The following is a 16277-nucleotide window of genomic DNA, read 5'->3' on the forward strand; positions in this document are numbered from 1 at the left end:
CCAGATTGGCTACTCGTGTACCCTTGTAAGTCCCCAGTATATGGTACTAAGGTACCCAGAGCATATGTACACCATTAAGACATATAGAGTGGCCAGTCGGCATTACGTGATGACCAGCTCTAAATTGACTGTAATGAACACTATCAGGTTGGTATCAAACATGTTGGTATCATACCTCCCACACCGTAAACGGTGTGGGAGGTATGGTTCCATGCACTGTAAAGCTTCTCCAGGAGGCCCTCAGTGCTCCCGCTACTAGTCTTCCAGCACCGGACAGCAAACTGCTGCGGGCCAGAGACAAGTGTCTGCCCTCCTGCTGCTGTGCCAAGCTTGAGCAGGGGAAGGCAGAACAATAGGTATCCTGTTACAGGAAGGTGTGACCACCTCCCAGACAGGGTTTAGTGTATTGGGGCAGGGTGGGGGTGCTTGCCAGCGCCACTGAGACTGCTTGAAGGGCACATTTGGTGCTCTCCTTGCATTCTCCAGTTCAAACCAGTTCAGGGAGCCGTTGGCTCCCACTCTGGTGCAAAACTGGACAAAGACCATGGGAGTAACCTCCCCACACTCCTCCTCCTCTGGGAGGGATCCCTGAATCACCCCAACCCTTTCCTAAGGGTACGTAAGGGCTTACCTGAGGGTTGGACCTTAAATTTGTCATAGGATTAGATTCCGATTGAACACTGCGTCAACTTCAACCGTCTGGACACTTGTTGGAGACTGCAACCGGGAAGACTCAGACTGCTCTAAGCCTCATCGTCCCACAAGTTTGCTGGACCGTCGGTGTACATGCTCCATACAGGTTCCTCACAGGGACTGTGGATAACCAAGACCCCTGAAGGAACCTCCCTTGGGGTGAAGGAGTCACTCCCCTGCATCTGCTGGCACCATAATTTAACTGATCGTCTTGCTGACCCTGGGCTCCTATGGACTCCAACAGGCTCAGTAAGCAGGTGGCGGTTCTACAACTCACCCTCCGCAGCGCTCACGCTCGCATATTTCGCTTACTTAAGCTTTTTAACAGTTGTATTTTGCTGCACGATCACGCTGCTGTTTTAGTATAACAGGCGCTGCTTTTTATTTTAGTTTAACTTGGGGGTGATAAATTCTTCTAGCTCCTAACATTGCACAATAATCGTTGGTCACCCCGCATTTTGCGGGATTTAGGGCATTTAGGTGTGATACTCCCCGCGTCGCGGCGATTCAAGGCCGCCATCTTGGGTGGGGGGAAATCAGGTCTTGCCGATTCTGGGGCGCCATCTTTGTTGTGGGCCTAGTGGTTCCCTCGCAGACTCCCGCGCTTGGAGGAGTATTCATATTCTTGAACTCTCTCTGCTGGCAGGTAGACTCACCCTCCGCAGCGCTCACGCTCTCATATTTCGCTTACTTAAGCTTTTTAACAGTTGTATTTTGCTGCACGATCACGCTGCTGTTTTAGTATAACAGGCGCTGCTTTTTATTTTAGTTTAACTTGGGGGTGATAAATTCTTCTAGCTCCTAACATTGCACAATAATCGTTGGTCACCCCGCATTTTGTGGGATTTAGGGCATTTAGGTGTGATACTCCCCGCATCGTGGCGATTCAAGGCCGCCATCTTGGGTGGGGGGAAATCACATCTTGCCGATTCTGGGGCGCCATCTTTGTTGTGGGCCTAGTGGTTCCCTCTCAGACTCCCGCGCTTACGGCCATTTAAGATGCTTGGTGCTGAAGCGCGCAGCGCCGGCGCACAGCAGAAGCGCGCCGGAGGTGCGCCAGAGGTAAGCCCGTTTGCGCCCGTTCACGCTCAGGTCGCAACGGGCGCCGGGAATGCTGCCTCTCCATCTCCTACCCGGTTAATTTATTCTAGAGACATGCTTACAAACATGGACCCTTGTTCTATACTTAGCCACCAGCCTCATACCACCGTTAGGTGCCGGGAGTCCCTGTCCTGTGGCTTGCTTAATGTCAGATCCCTTAGCAGCACCATGTGGAAATTGCGCTACTCATTGAGTCTTATGAGTTAGATGTGCTCTTCATGACAGAGACATGGACCGGAGCGGATTGTGCGGTGGAACTGGGTCTAGCCTGCCCCACAGGCTACAAAATCAGGCACAATCCTCGTGTAGGGACCAGAGGAGGTGGTGTAGGCTTTATTTTTAGGGAAGCTTTGGACATTTCCCAGCTTGAGACTAAGGAAAGCCTGGGTTGTGAACTAATGGTTTTTCCCTAAAAGGACAGGGAGGTGCCCTGCATTCCGGATTGCTGTGTTATAGACCCCCGGCCAGTGCTCTGTCTGCAGTGCCTGAGCTAATAGATCTTATTTACGATCTTTCTAACACCCATGCCAGGACCTTGGTTCTGGGAGATTTTAATTTGTGGCCAGACGGACCTACAGATTCAGCCTATAAAGACCTGGTCCAGGCCTGTGGCAATATTCATTTGCAGCAGCTGGTGCTCTCCCAGACTCATTCAAATGGTCATGCCCTAGACCTGATCTTTGCAGAGGCCAGCCAGGTGACTATTCGTAACATTGTCCCTCAATGCTGGACGGATCATGCTCTCGTCCACTTCTCTCTTCTACTCCCTGTCGATACATCGAGGAGTGGCAGTACAGGAGTTACTACTAAGCTTGGTAGGCAATGGTCCAGGCTCCTAAAACAGTCGCGCCTGCCAACCCTGCTGGCAGAGGGTTTCACCTTAGGAGGCAGTGTGGAGGAGAGCTATTAGATCCTTAGCCAGCAAATCTTAGTTTCACTGGATGTGCTGGCCCCCCTGCGGAAAACCAGAGACAGGGCTAAAACTGCCATGCCTTGGTTTTCAAAAGATCTTCTTCAGATGAAACTTCAGTGTAAGCGGGCGGAGCGTGCCTGGAGGAAACAGTACCTTGATTCAGATAAAGTCCTCTTTAAACAAGCACTGACGGACTATAAAGCACAGATTAAGTGCGCCAAAGCCAGGTTTCTCGAGGAGACACTACTACAAGCAGCGAATAAATCTCAGACCTTATTTAAGATCATTAAGGATCTCTCTCGTCATGCCTGTGCTACCAATGACATTCCGGCCTCTCAAGCTTTATGCGACTCTCTGGCAAAGGCCTTTTAAGACAAGATTGCCACTACGGCCATCCCAGGTATCCAGTTCACGCCTGATCCTGCACTAGTAACCATCTCAGGGTCCTCGGAGGTGTATGGAAGGCAGGCACGGCTGAACAGTTTTCCCCTTCCTTCCTTTGAGGATTTCTGTTTGCTGGCCAACAGTGTATCTTCAGGCTCGCCCCTGGACCCACTACCACATACATTTTGGAAAGTGTTCCAAGAGGAGCTTTTCCCCCCCCTCCATGCCATCTGCTGCCAGTCCCTCAGTACCGCCCGAGTTCCGGATTGTTGGAAACTGGCCGTGGTCTCTCCGCTGTTGAAGAACGAAACGCTGGATTCCACCTGTTCAGCGAACTACAGGCCCATCTCGTTACTTCCTTTTCCCATTAAGATCTTGGAGAAGCTGGCAACCAAACATCTGTCCAGTTTCATGGAGACCAACACCTGTCTGGATGTGGCCCAGTTTGGTTTCAGGCCAGCCCACGGTACTGAGTCTGCATTGGTGACTGTTTTGGACGATCTTCGTTCGCGAGTCGACCTCGGTCGGGCAGCCTTTTTAGTGCTGCTCGATATGTTGGCCGCGTTCGACACGGTCAGCCATGCCATTCTGGTCAGGAGACTGGAGGAAATTGGGGTGTCTGGCCTGGCTCTGGACTGGCTGGCCTCCTATCTTGGTAATGGACACCAGGTGGTAGTCTTGCCGCCCTACAGATCTGACATCAAAAAAGAGGGTCAGGGCGTACCCCAAGGGTCGGCCCTTAGCCCTATTTTATTCAATCTTTACCTCCGCCGATGACACGCAACTTATCTTCTCTTTTGAAGGTAGGGATGCAGTGTCTCAGGAGACCTTCCATCGCTGTATGACAGCCACCGCGGATTGGTTGCGTCAAAACTCCCTGTAATTTAACAGCTCTAAAACAGAGGTACAGCACTGTTCGCTGGATCGTACTTTGCGGCCGTTGCTGTTGGACTTTTGGCCTACTTGTTCCCAGGGCGCAGTTTTGGCGGCAGATTTTGTTCAGAACCTGGGTGTGATGTTTGGATCTAACTTACAGTTAGACACGTTTGTGAATAAAACAGTGGCTACCTGCATGATGTTGCTCCGCACACTACGGAAGATCCTTCCCCTGCTCCCAGTCCATGCCCGACCAGAGGTAGTGCGTGGCATCATCTTAAGCAGACTCGACTACTGCAACACACTACTTCTGGGTACACCAGCTACCCTGGTGGGTAAACTGCAGCGAGTACTGAACATGGCTGCCAAGCTGGCTCTTTCTCGTTGGCGCTCTGATTCATCTTCCTTGGCGCTTATGGACCTTCATTGGTTGCCAATTTCCCAACGCATTTATTTCAAGGCACTATGTTTAGTAGTGTTTAAGGCCCTTCACGGGCAGGGTCCGTCTCCTCTGCAGTAGCTGTTTTCTTGGTATACACCTGCCAGATCTCTTCGCTCCTCATCAGCTTGCCTGCTGGTAGTCCCTAAGATCTTGAGGACCCGGATTGGCGGACGCTCTTTTAGATTTACCATAGCTAAATTGTGGACCTCCCTACCTCTGTCTTTGAGAAGCCTGGGGGACCTTCCTTCCTTCCTTTAAAAAAGGATTAAAAACGTTCCTCTTTCCTAGGGCAGTGTAAGTATTGCAGCAGTGTAACATCGCGTACGGTCTGCTAAGAGGCAAAGCGCCAGGATACCCTTTGGGTGATAGTTTGCGCTATATAAGTATGCAATACATACATACATACATACAACTCCCCTGACAACAGCAGTCTTCAGACCGAGTCTGTCGCCAGTATCCCTCGTCGGCACCGCTGGAACTGAGGCCTTGTGCACCTCGTCAGCTGCCTGTTTCTAAGGCTTGGCGACTCTTGTCTCCAGAGGTCTTTGGAGCCTTTTCAAGGGACTTCTTTGATTCCAGTGGCCCTACTGCTTGCTTGGGGCTGGCTCTGACTTACCTTGTCGAGGTGCCTCTGCCAGACACTGACCTACTGGTTCTCAACAACCGACATGGGACAGCTTGTGAACGGCAACTGGTCTTCCACTGCATCGCCTGGTCCGCACAGCTTCATCTTCAAGGGCACTGTCAACCATCCTGCATCTATCAACATCGGTGTGCACTAGTCTTCTGTGCCTCCTGGTCACTCCTGAGTGGCATAGACTCTATCCCCTATGCTTGCAGGTTCTTCTCCTCCTAAATCCACTTTGGGTTCCACCGGATCACTTCATCTTTGTCTCCAGCAGCATCTCTCCTGAAGTCCTCCAATAGGGTCTATGGTGGTTTCCGACGCCATTTGACACCTATGCACCCGGCTTCTCTGGTGTAGGTATCCTGGTTCCTGGAGTATTCATGGGTGGGGTGGTTCTCCAACCTTCCATCTTCCACTGAGATTCTTCAGGTCCACTGAGAAGGGTCCCTTCTCTTTTAAATTGCAACCGCGTCTTACCCTTTGACTGGTGTTGAGCATGTGGTCATGTTCACACACTGCACACGGCCTCCGGGGATTCCTGGGTATCTACCTTTAGTGGTCTTTGGGTTCCCAACACTTCTATGTCTTCTGTGTCCAGTCTCTACTTAAGTTGTGGTTCGCATGCCCCTATTTTAGTATATGATTTGGTCTCCCCCTGGTGACCACTGTGTATTTGTACTATATGCTTAGAGTTCTAATTTCTAAGTATTGTGTGTATTGTGTGTATATCTCCATGTAGGAGATAGTACAATTGTGTTAGTGAGTATTTGTAATAAAATACATATTTTTATAACTACACTGTGTGATTCTTTTTCAAGTATCCTATACCATAAGGATAAGTACTGATAAAACACGCTGCTTTACACTTCTTCTGGACTAAGCCTGAAGGCTGCTCTCCAGAGCTACTACTTAGAGAGCTTTCTGAGGTTGTCTAAGATCACTAAAATCACCATAAGGGTTGTCTGAATTAGTGCAGGGTGCTACACTTACATAACTGAGCATGGCTACCCAGAAGGGCTTCCAAGCGCTACCCAGCTTCAGGTACTTCTCAAAAGATTTGGTTTAATTGAACAGGACTGTTTTTAACAGTTTCCTAAATTTTGGTTTGGATTCCATTTTCCTTAAGTGCTGTGGGAGCGCGTTCCAGAGCTTGGGGGCCAGGAAGGTAAAGTAGCTTCCTCCCCTCCTAGATCTGTTTATCTGGGTTACTGAAAACAGCAGCTGGTTGGTGGAGAATTGGCTTGGTAGTTTAGTCTGCCCTGTTCCCATGATGCACTGGGCCAGGGACAGACTGATTTGCATATAGCCACGTTCTGAGCTGGGATGGTGCAGTGAGCTAAATAACGGTGATGGATCAATCCCTGATCTTTGGACTGGGTAAGAGTGGTCTGCTTAATTCAGACACTCTGTTCATCACCACCCCCTTTTCTGAATCGTTTTTGGCCACTATAGGTGTGGCAGGGTATACTCAGACATGAGTCCCTTGCTCACTGCACCATCAGGATTCAAGCAAGCCGGGCCGACGACGGCTGAAATGCCAGAAACCGGTCCCCGGAATGTTGTCTCCTTTCTGGTGAAGAATTGGCTTGGTAGTTTAGTCTGCCCTGTTCCCATGATGCACTGGGCCCGGGCAGACTGATTTGCATATAGCCAGGTTCTGAGCTGGGATGGTGCAGTGAGCTAAATAACGGTCATGGATCAAGCCCTGATCTTTGGACTGGGTAAGAGTGGTCTGCTTAATTCAGACACTCTGTTCATCACCACCCCCCTTTTCTGAATCGCGGTTGGTGGAGAGCAGCATTCTTGATGTATTTTAGGGTCAAGAAGACTGAATTAGCTTCAGACTCTTTTTTTAGACTGATAGATGAGCTAAGCACAGCCCTTTAAAGTGTACTCTTTGCAGCACTGGCAGCCAATGCAGGCTTGCTAGGTCAGCAGTTGCGAACTGGTGTTTGGTGATTTTCAACAATATGCGGATGACTGCTGCATTCTAGGTAACTTGTAGTCTTTTTATGACAAACGTAGGGCTTGCCGGGTAAAGGGAGTTACCATAGTCAAGTCAGGAAATGACTAATCCTTGACCCACTATTCTATGCGATGGTTCGGGTAGCCATCTCAGATGGTCATTGATGATCATTGCATTATCACGCTCACTTGCTGGACATCTTAGATATGGAGAGTCCTCAATTCATTTATGCTTGCTGGTTGCATTCATTTTTGGTGTAGGTTGCAACAACTTTGCTGTGGAGAAGACAAGCTACTTTGTATCCTAGTAACCAATACAACTGTAAATACTGAAAGAAGTAAACATCTGTGAAGTTCTATAGACTTTATAATCAGCTCATTCAGCAAATCAGTTACTTATATAAAATATAGGAAAGCTAGCAGCTGAAGAGGGTCCGAGCAAAGTAAGAATGACATGAGCAATGGGAAACAGTTAAAGCTGTTTGTAACCAGACATTCAAATCACTTGTTTGAAGTCCTCGTAATAGTTAAAAAGTCTACACGTGTAATTATTAAATAGAGTCTGAGTCAAACATAATGTTTGATAAACAGTTACCAGTTTCTCAGACACCTCACTCTGTGTGGCCAGTAATTTAGGTGGAATAATCTTGTGTTTCATGTTACTGATACCAGGGCATTTATAACCCCAGGTTCCCATATTACAAGTTGATAGACAACAGCTCTATATGAAATAGACAATAAAATTCAGGGTTTATTGTTACAACTTTCTTCCAACATGTGAACTTTTAATTGCAATCTTTTTATTAATAACTAAATCAGATTTGACCCCATTAAAATATGCTGAGTTCCTGCACATGTTAACGCCAGTTGTAGAAACCCTATTTTTACTGTGATCAGCCAATCTGTTGTTACTGGTCAAATCATAACAGTGGCCTGAGAATCCAGTCCTTCCCGATATTGAGAATAGAAAATCGGCTCTCTGAGAAATCCAATATCTTGATAAGTGTAGTGACAAGAGGGTCGCCTGTCTGGTATAAAGTTGTGATAAATGTGATTGTTGGTGAAATGGAAGGTGGCCCCTGTGCAAGCAACAGGCACAATCTCGACCCGGGTGAACCACAAAGGCCACTAAATTTACCTGTGCTTAACCTTTGTTTGCTTGGCCTAAAAATCAGCCTGGCTTAACTTGGAGGCAAAGTATAAATGCACGCACACAGTAATGAAGTGAAAACACAGCATATGAAAAAATCCTACAGCAATATAGAAAAACGGTATACATTTTAATAAATTATTTGACACCAAAACAACAAAAACCCTGTCAGTAGAACCGTAGTTGTGATCCTTAAAATATGTTTGGGTAAAAACTAGCACCTAAAAGATCAAAGCATCAATAGCAGACATCTCGTGGTACAAGACTGGGTCAAAGTCAGAAAATATGGCTGACCGTAATGGAGCACCACACCGGTTGGTTACAAGAAGTTATTGGGCCCGGTCAGCACTTCCTTTTGAAGAAAATGTTCTTGGAAGGTAATGTTCTGTGTGCAATGCTCAGCCAATGCCCGAGGAGGGATCGTCATCACCAGGCATCTCCTCTACGAAGTGGCAGTGAAGATTTCTTAGTTCAGATTTGGTCTCTTGTTTTGGAAGTCGAAAATGTTCAGCGGATCGAAGCTGAAGGCTGTAGCTGATGAGAGTTCCATGTGGCCGGATACCCATTTTCCACGGGACCACTGAACAGGATTTGCTATTTCATAAAAGAACATAGTGGGAGCTACGACAAAGGCAGGTCTCCTAGCAATGCACCTCAGGCAGATCTACAAGTAGATTGGTCCTGGACTTCTCTCAGTTCTCAGAACAGTTTTTATTCCAAAATGTCTAAGTCAAAGGTTTGGAATGTGGCTGGCTGGGCACTTTTAGTGCCACTACAAAATGCAAGGGCGCAATGTGTGTGTGGGGGGGGGAGGGGTGTTTAAGACTCACTATGGCTGGGTCCAGGTACGGTTTTAAGATGCTGGGTGCCTGTTATATCCTTGTGGCTCTGGACAAGAGGCCAGCAAACTAGCCCTTGGAGTCACTCATGTAGTCCTGGGTTCAAAAGATGAAGCATGGCTCAAGCAACATGGCAGGCCTTTGAGGTTTCAAGGCAGGCTTCAGGAGCCAAAGCAGTCCTTCCAGGTGCAACAAAGCTGTCTTGTGGAGTACAAATCAGGCCACAGGAGCAGGCAGTCCTCTGAGACTCCTTCCACAAGTCCAGAAAGTTAACCGAAAAGTGAATCCTAATGTCGTATGTTTTGTACCTGGTGCCTTCTTTGAAGTAGGAGACATTTTTAGAAGTTGTCTTTTAAAATACTTGGAATTTCATGACTCCCCTGCCCAGTTTTCAAGCTGGCTGGAGGGACAATGCAGTGGTGACAAGCCTTTTGTGTGGAGGAAGTACACAGCCTATTCAGTTGCAAGTAGGTCTGTGCCCAGCCCCTCCCCGCCCCCTCATCCTGCCAGTTGATGACCCATTGAGGCATACCTAATCCATCTATTGTGTGACTGTCTAGGAGGAATTACGTCCAACTGCCAAGTACACCCAGTCATGTGACCTAGGACGGACTTCAGCCACTAGATAGCAACGGCAGGAAAATGCCAAATTTCGAAAAGTGGCATTTTCAAAATTGTCATTTAAAATCTGACTTTTCCATTAGAGAGGATGTTGAATGGTTTCATAGATCCAAGCGTGGAAAGCTTACCTGTTCCCAATAAAAAGTTACCACTTATTAAATGTATTAAGGCAACCCAATGTTATCCTATGGGACAGGTTGGCCTCACACCAGTGAAAAACAGATTCAGGATTTTTTCCCCCCAGATGACATGTAAAACTTAAAAGTCCATGTCCAACTTTTTAACAACAATACACCCTCCCCTATGGCCTACCTAGGGCCTACCTTAGGGGTGATATATATGCATAACAAGGGGAGTTTAAGGCATGCCAATGCGATATATTGCCAAGTAGAATTGTCAGTTTAAAATGGCATTGAGGCTGCAGTGGCAGGCCAGGGACAAGTTTTAAAGGGCTATTTAAGTGGGTGGCACAATCTCTACTGCCGGCCCACTAGTAGCATTTAATTTACATGCCCTGGGTATATGGTATACAACTCTACAAGGGACTTTAAGGAAATTAAATTCACCAATTAGGTGTAAGCCAGTTTTACCATGTTTAGGGGAGTGAACACAAGCACTTTAGCACTGCTTAGCAGTGGTAAAGTGCACAGAGTCCCAAGGACAACAAAAACAAATTTCTGCAAAACAATGAAGGGCAAAAGGTTTTGGGAAAGACCACCCTAAGACTTATGAGTCGAACCAATTGGAGTGGTTGCAGTGCATTGTGTTTCTAAAAATCGTACTGGTGACAAGAACTTTTTATCTGTATAACAGGAGAGGAGGCCTACTTGCACACTTTTGTGAAGTTCTGCGTCTGTGTCCTACCCAGGTCCTAGTGCTAGTATCCTGCGAGCATTATTATGTGGCTTGTGGGGTACGTGCTTTGTGTATATGCGTGAGCAGGAGTGCATATGAGTGAGCCATTTTGGCAGCAACCAACCTGTTCCTGTGCACAAGATGGAGGTGAGGTAGTTTTCCCAGGCAGTGGAAGAGTATTACTGACATTCTTAAAGATGAAGGGAGGGGACCTTGACACTGATGTTGGGGAATAGAAAACTGGGCTCCTTTAAAATGTTGATTAGGTCCTTTTGCTCAGAACGACTGCTGATTAGGCTTTCTGAGCATTTTGTTGCTGGAGAGCGTGAAGGATGGGACTACAGTGAGGCCACACTTTTCCCTGATCACTGTTCATTGTGGCTATTGATAGCCAGGTGCAGAAAGGTCACACCTAGGTCACACCTAGTTGTCCCTCAGTTATGTATATTCTAGACTGATACCTACCCTACTGTGAGGAGCATCACTTTGCACAAAGGCTGGATATGGTGTACAGCCAGATAAATACCAAACCGACCCAAACCTGTTTGAAAGCGCAGACAGAGATTGAGCATCTCCTGTCTGCTTTGACTGAACTTATTGTTCCAGTTCCGAATTCTCTTTGAGGGTGCTTCACAGAGTACTAAAAGGACTGTGGTGAGTGACAGCCAACTTCCCAGAGGTCAGGTGTTAAGACCTAATATCTCACGGTGCCACTGGGAACAAGCTACACCTGACTGAAAAACCCCAATCAGGTCAAACTGGTCTTTTCAGTTTGGACTGAACTATTCCTAATATAGCAGAGTTAAGACTGATTTGCATATGGCTGGTTCCAAATCGATGTGGCATGTTGGGCAAAACAACAATGGGTTGGAACTCTACCCTAATCAATTGCCAGTAGTTAGACTTACTGCAAGCATTCTTCCCATCATCTTTTGTTAATTTGCCGTAACGCCCTGACATGGGTCCCATGCTTACTCTACTGCTGGAACCATGCTGCACCAGATCGGCAATCGAGGCAAAGCCTGTCTGGGTTGCTTGTGTTCCGGATCAGGGAGGTTCCTAATCACCTGGAGTCTTGCCATGCTTGAAGAGGCTGATCTTCTGACTTGAAGCACCTTGTAACCCACTTGCTGCTGAGAGAGGAATTTGGCGTATCAACCATGCAGAGATAGGACTGATTTGAAGAGCCATAGAAGCTTGACCCAGCCCCCTTCTCCGACTCGCCAAAAAACTCCCCCATCCAAACGAATACCAAAGAGAGTGATCTTTGAGAAGCAAGGAGCTCTGTCTCGCTCAAAGTGTACCTCAGCAGCCTGTGCCACTAATACAAGACACTAGAAGTGTGCTAGAGCGGTCCATGCCACTCCATTACAAAGACACTGTTCAGGGTGGTAATATGCTGCTGCAAGGCTGACCATGAAAGTTGACCTGCCCAGAATCAGTTTCAGCATCTGAATGGCTGAGACCTTGTGGACCCGACTTTCCCCTCTGGCTTCCCAGACTAAGTCAAAGTGTTTCAGTGAATTATTAGCAGGATTATGTACTCCACGTTGTTTAAAGCAGCTAGAAAGTCTGACTGGTGCATAGCCTTCCTTATCTAGGGTGTTCCGTTCTTCTGAACATCAGTAAAGCAGATTAATTTACTCTGTTCAGACAATATCTTGATTGCCACATTGTGCCCACACTCACAGAGTCTGTTTTTGTACAGTTTCCGGTTGGGAAAGGCCTCTCTTTCAACCCATGCATGCTATAGCAGTATGTAGTAGTAGCCGTAACAGCAGCTGTGCTAATCCATTACAAGCACACTGTGATCTGATTAGGACCTCATGCTGGTAAAAAAATCACTAACTATGAAACTGACCCCATACAGGGTTTCCTTTTCAGATTAATATGTCCACGATCTAACCATCGCGGTGAACGCGGGAGAGCAAAAACACCCGATGCACATGGCTCAAGATCATTAGAGAGAAGAACGAAGTCCCCTGAGGAAGGACATTTAGTGCTTGAAATGCATTGGGCAAATGTACATGTAATATGAAATGACTACGTGAAAAAATGAGGGTAATGATGAAATAATTACCTAAAGAGGATAAATCAAAAGAAGAAACAATAAAAAGACAATTCCATGAACAATATGTTATGAAATTTGTTTTACACTGAATAAAGGATCAGAGAGTGCTGTGTGAAAGTGAAGCTTGGGGCCCAAGCAACGCGTGTTCGAAACACGATCTAACCATCGCCATGCTGGTGAAAACATTGAAGAGCTAGAGTGTGTATGTGCACTGCATGCTGGATTCCTCCCTCTCGTAAGAGATAAGGGTACCTTTATTGGTACATATGTGCAGTTACGGGTTCTGGGATCCTCTCCAGCAGTTGTAAAGATTTTTTACCATGTATGAGTATAATAATAACCTTCTTACTGTTTTATGACATCTGGATTCCTATAACCCTATTTTGCTGTGTCATTTTGTTAGTGGTACACTATTAGTGGATAAAGTGAATGTTCTCAATTTAACTGAATGTCTCTGAATTTGTGTTTACAGTGAACCTACCATCTCCCTATGCTCTGACCACAAGGCTATTGGTAAGTAATGGTGAATTAAAATGTTTTATGTATTGGGTTAAGTGCATCTTTTATATCTAAGAGACATGACAACAGTGAGAATGAAGGGTGTACCACTTGTTTCAGTCACTATAATACCTAGATCTTATGACTGTTTTTGACACCTGTAATGGGTGTTAATTTGACAGTGGCTGTATTTTACTTTTCTTAGATTATGCATTTTAGAACATCCCTCCAAGGACATTGAATGTACACCTACTGTTAAAACCTGGTTCTAGCAGTTAATGTTGTGCCAATCTCTGCCTTCCATTGGTGAGACCAGAAACATGCATGCATCCTTGCGACCTGAGGGAGTGACTGTCCTTTGCGTGGTAAATGGATGTGTTCCCCTGCTCAATTGCATGTAGCTGGTATCGAGACCTTTTGATTTGGCCCTGGTGTCATGCAACTCTGCTGTGTGTGCAGAGGGCTAGGCCTGTCCCAAACGATGAGAAGGTCCTGGGCTTGTCTTGCTACCTGAAGGGGTATATCAGGCATGAACTCCTTATTGACAGTGAAGTCTGTCCCTGCCGTGGGTTTAGCTTGCAGAACTGTAGTGGCAGCATTTTGTGTTTTGAGAATTATTAAGGTGACCAGACCTTTTATCGGAGTTACTGCAGTAGAGGCCTACTATGCCACTTGTGTAAAGTTCAGCTTTGCACGCTTACCTACTCCTTAGCGCTAACATTCCAATTGTGTTAAGCCTGTTGATATTTATAACCTGTGTAGTACATGCATGGTGTGTGGGAGTAAGCCAGAGTAATGGGGGCCTGTGGGATTTATTTTTGGATCTCACTGTCCTCGCTTCGCCTCAATGAAAATCGTTGTATTCCCTGTGCTCGCTCCTCTGCCCTGGCTCATATGTCAACATCCTTCTGTAGTAGGGGATCTCTGTGTATAGTCATAATCTAGTGAATAGTCCCGCCCATGTGCGTGGACCCCGGCAATCAAAAATAATCTCTTAAGTTGTCAAAAAATGCAAAACTGCAAAGACACTTAAGAGAAAATTTAAAGACAAATAATGCAGCCTATATCCACAGGCTACACTGTCCAGTACTTCAACTAGAAATTCCACCAAAAACACCCCACATACAACACATCCAGCCCAGTTTCTTCACAGAGAAACTTGCCTCTACCAGTAAAAGCCTCTGGCATGATAGAGAGGAGAGCATGGACAGACAAGCCCCATAGGCTGCCATTATGTGGCTTAAATAGGATACTGTGCCTTTAAGAGAACTTTCCAGAACTTTCTCCCAGTATCCCAGAATGCATAGCAGGTCCCTCTTACTTTCAGTTCTTTTTTCCGGCTCCTGCTAACAGGACCCTGGCATTGAGCTCTCCCCTTTTTCAAGGGTTTATTGGATTTTTGTCACTTTTTGGATAAAAGTGTTTGCGTTTATCTTGTTCTTGGTGCTTCTCTTCTCTCCTGTGTGTTTGTTCAGGCTTTTTAGGGCTCTAAAATGCCTGGTCTATTCGACAAATGCCCAGCATGTGGAAGGAAGAAGGCCAAGAGTGATCCACACGACGTCTGCATTGTCTGTCTCCCTGAGACACATGTCCCTGAAGACTGTGCCATCTGTCAGCAACTATCAGCAAGGACCCTGAGGGACAGGCTGAAGATTAGGCTTCAAGACCTTGAGGAGAGACGACTGCAGGCTGCAGGTGGGTCTGGGAAGGTTCCCTCTGCCTCTGCTGAGGCCTCTGGGGGGCTCCCCAGAGGCAGGAAGACCAGCAAACGGTCCCGGTCTCCATCGGCGTTGATTGCTTCGACTACGGCGTCGAGAGAGATGACAACGGTGTGTTCCCCATCTCCCCGGGGCTCCGGGTCGAGACGGTGTGAATATTCGACGTCGAGGGGCCTGGTTCGGCCGCCGTCGAGACCACCACCGTCGACGGCATCGTCATCGTCGACGTCAGCGTCGACCTACCGACGTCGAAGAAGGAACGATCGGCGTCGGCTGGTCGCCGTCGAGGGGATCCTCGGCGTCGAGGACCTCGAGAAAGAGGAGACGACGCTCGTCGTCGAGACAGGAACGGTCGACGTCGCGGAGGCGGCGTTCGGCGTCGAGACAGAAGAGGTCGACGTCGCGGAGGCGGCCTTCGGCGTCGAGGATGAAGAGGTCGACGTCGCGGAGGCGGCGTTCGACGCTGGAGTCGCGGAGGTGACGTTCGACGCCGAGAAGAATGAGATCAGCGTCTAGGAGTCACTCCATTTCTCCTAAACGGCGCAGGAGGAGTTCTGGCGCCCAAAGTCAGGTTGGATCTAGTGGAGTACACAAGAGGAAGCGATCGCCGGCTGAAGGGGCTGGGTCACGGTCCCCTTCGCCGAAGGAGTCACCGGGCTCGGTGTACTCGGTGGTGTACACACCTACGCGGCCTAAGTCGCCCCCTCCTCCGGTACCTAAGGAGGACCCTCCCACCAACCCTCCACTTCCACCAGGACGACCACTGCCACCGATTCCACCGCATGGGCCTGCCCCTCGGTCGGTGATACCCCCGGTCCCTCCGCCGAGGTCCATTTCACTGCCTCTCCTGCCGACGCCTCCCAAGAGGACCCCTCGGCCGAGGCCCCAGGAGGAACCGAGGAAGACCCCTCCAAGTAAGCCTGCGGAGCATCCGAGGACCGGGAGATCCCGCTCTCGCTCTGAGAGGAGGGAGCGATCGCACCACAGGTCGTCCACGCGGTCGAGACACCGCCATAGGAGGCACAGATCTCGCTCACGCACAAGGATCTCAGGAACCCGGGACTTCTCTCCGACTCTGTCGGGTTCACCGGACACGAGGGTGTCGCCGATTGATGACCTGGTGGCCTTCCATGATGTCCTGTTGAGGGGCACTGCCAAATTGGGCATATCTTTGACGGTGCCCACGCCTAAGACTTCAGTTATTTTCGAGACACTGCACCAGAAACACCTGTCTCGTCCACTACTGCCTCTGGTGCCGGGCCTGGAGGAACCGGCCATGGACCTTTTCCTCACCCCTGCGGTGACTAGGGCGGCTCCATCGAGATTGCTGAAGAAATACCGGGCTCCCGATTCGGACCCGGCTTTTCTGAGGACGGAACCTCCTCCGGACTCTGTGATTGTGACGGCGGCACGCAAACAACATGCCACCACCCCGTCATCCACTGTTCCTCCGGATAAAGAGTCTAGGTGGATGGATTCGGCTGGGAGGAAAGTATGTGGAACATCGACGACCTCTATGAAAG

The 16277-nt window shown here is 48.1% G+C and overlaps 1 protein-coding gene across 2 annotated transcripts in view; it reads left to right on the forward strand.

The window, feature by feature from the left end:
* The window catches only part of MROH1 (maestro heat like repeat family member 1), a 2204128-nt gene that overhangs the window by 812814 nt on the left and 1375037 nt on the right, over positions 1-16277 (forward strand). For both annotated transcript variants that reach the window (XM_086966435.1, XM_086966436.1), the window contains exon 16: positions 13011-13051. In XM_086966435.1, the coding sequence (XP_086822561.1) occupies positions 13011-13051 (41 nt within the window). The remainder of the gene's footprint in view (positions 1-13010; positions 13052-16277) is intronic.

This window comes from Lissotriton vulgaris, chromosome 4_1 (assembly GCF_964263255.1).
Source record: "Lissotriton vulgaris chromosome 4_1, aLisVul1.2, whole genome shotgun sequence".
NCBI classification, from domain to species: Eukaryota; Metazoa; Chordata; class Amphibia; order Caudata; family Salamandridae; genus Lissotriton; species Lissotriton vulgaris.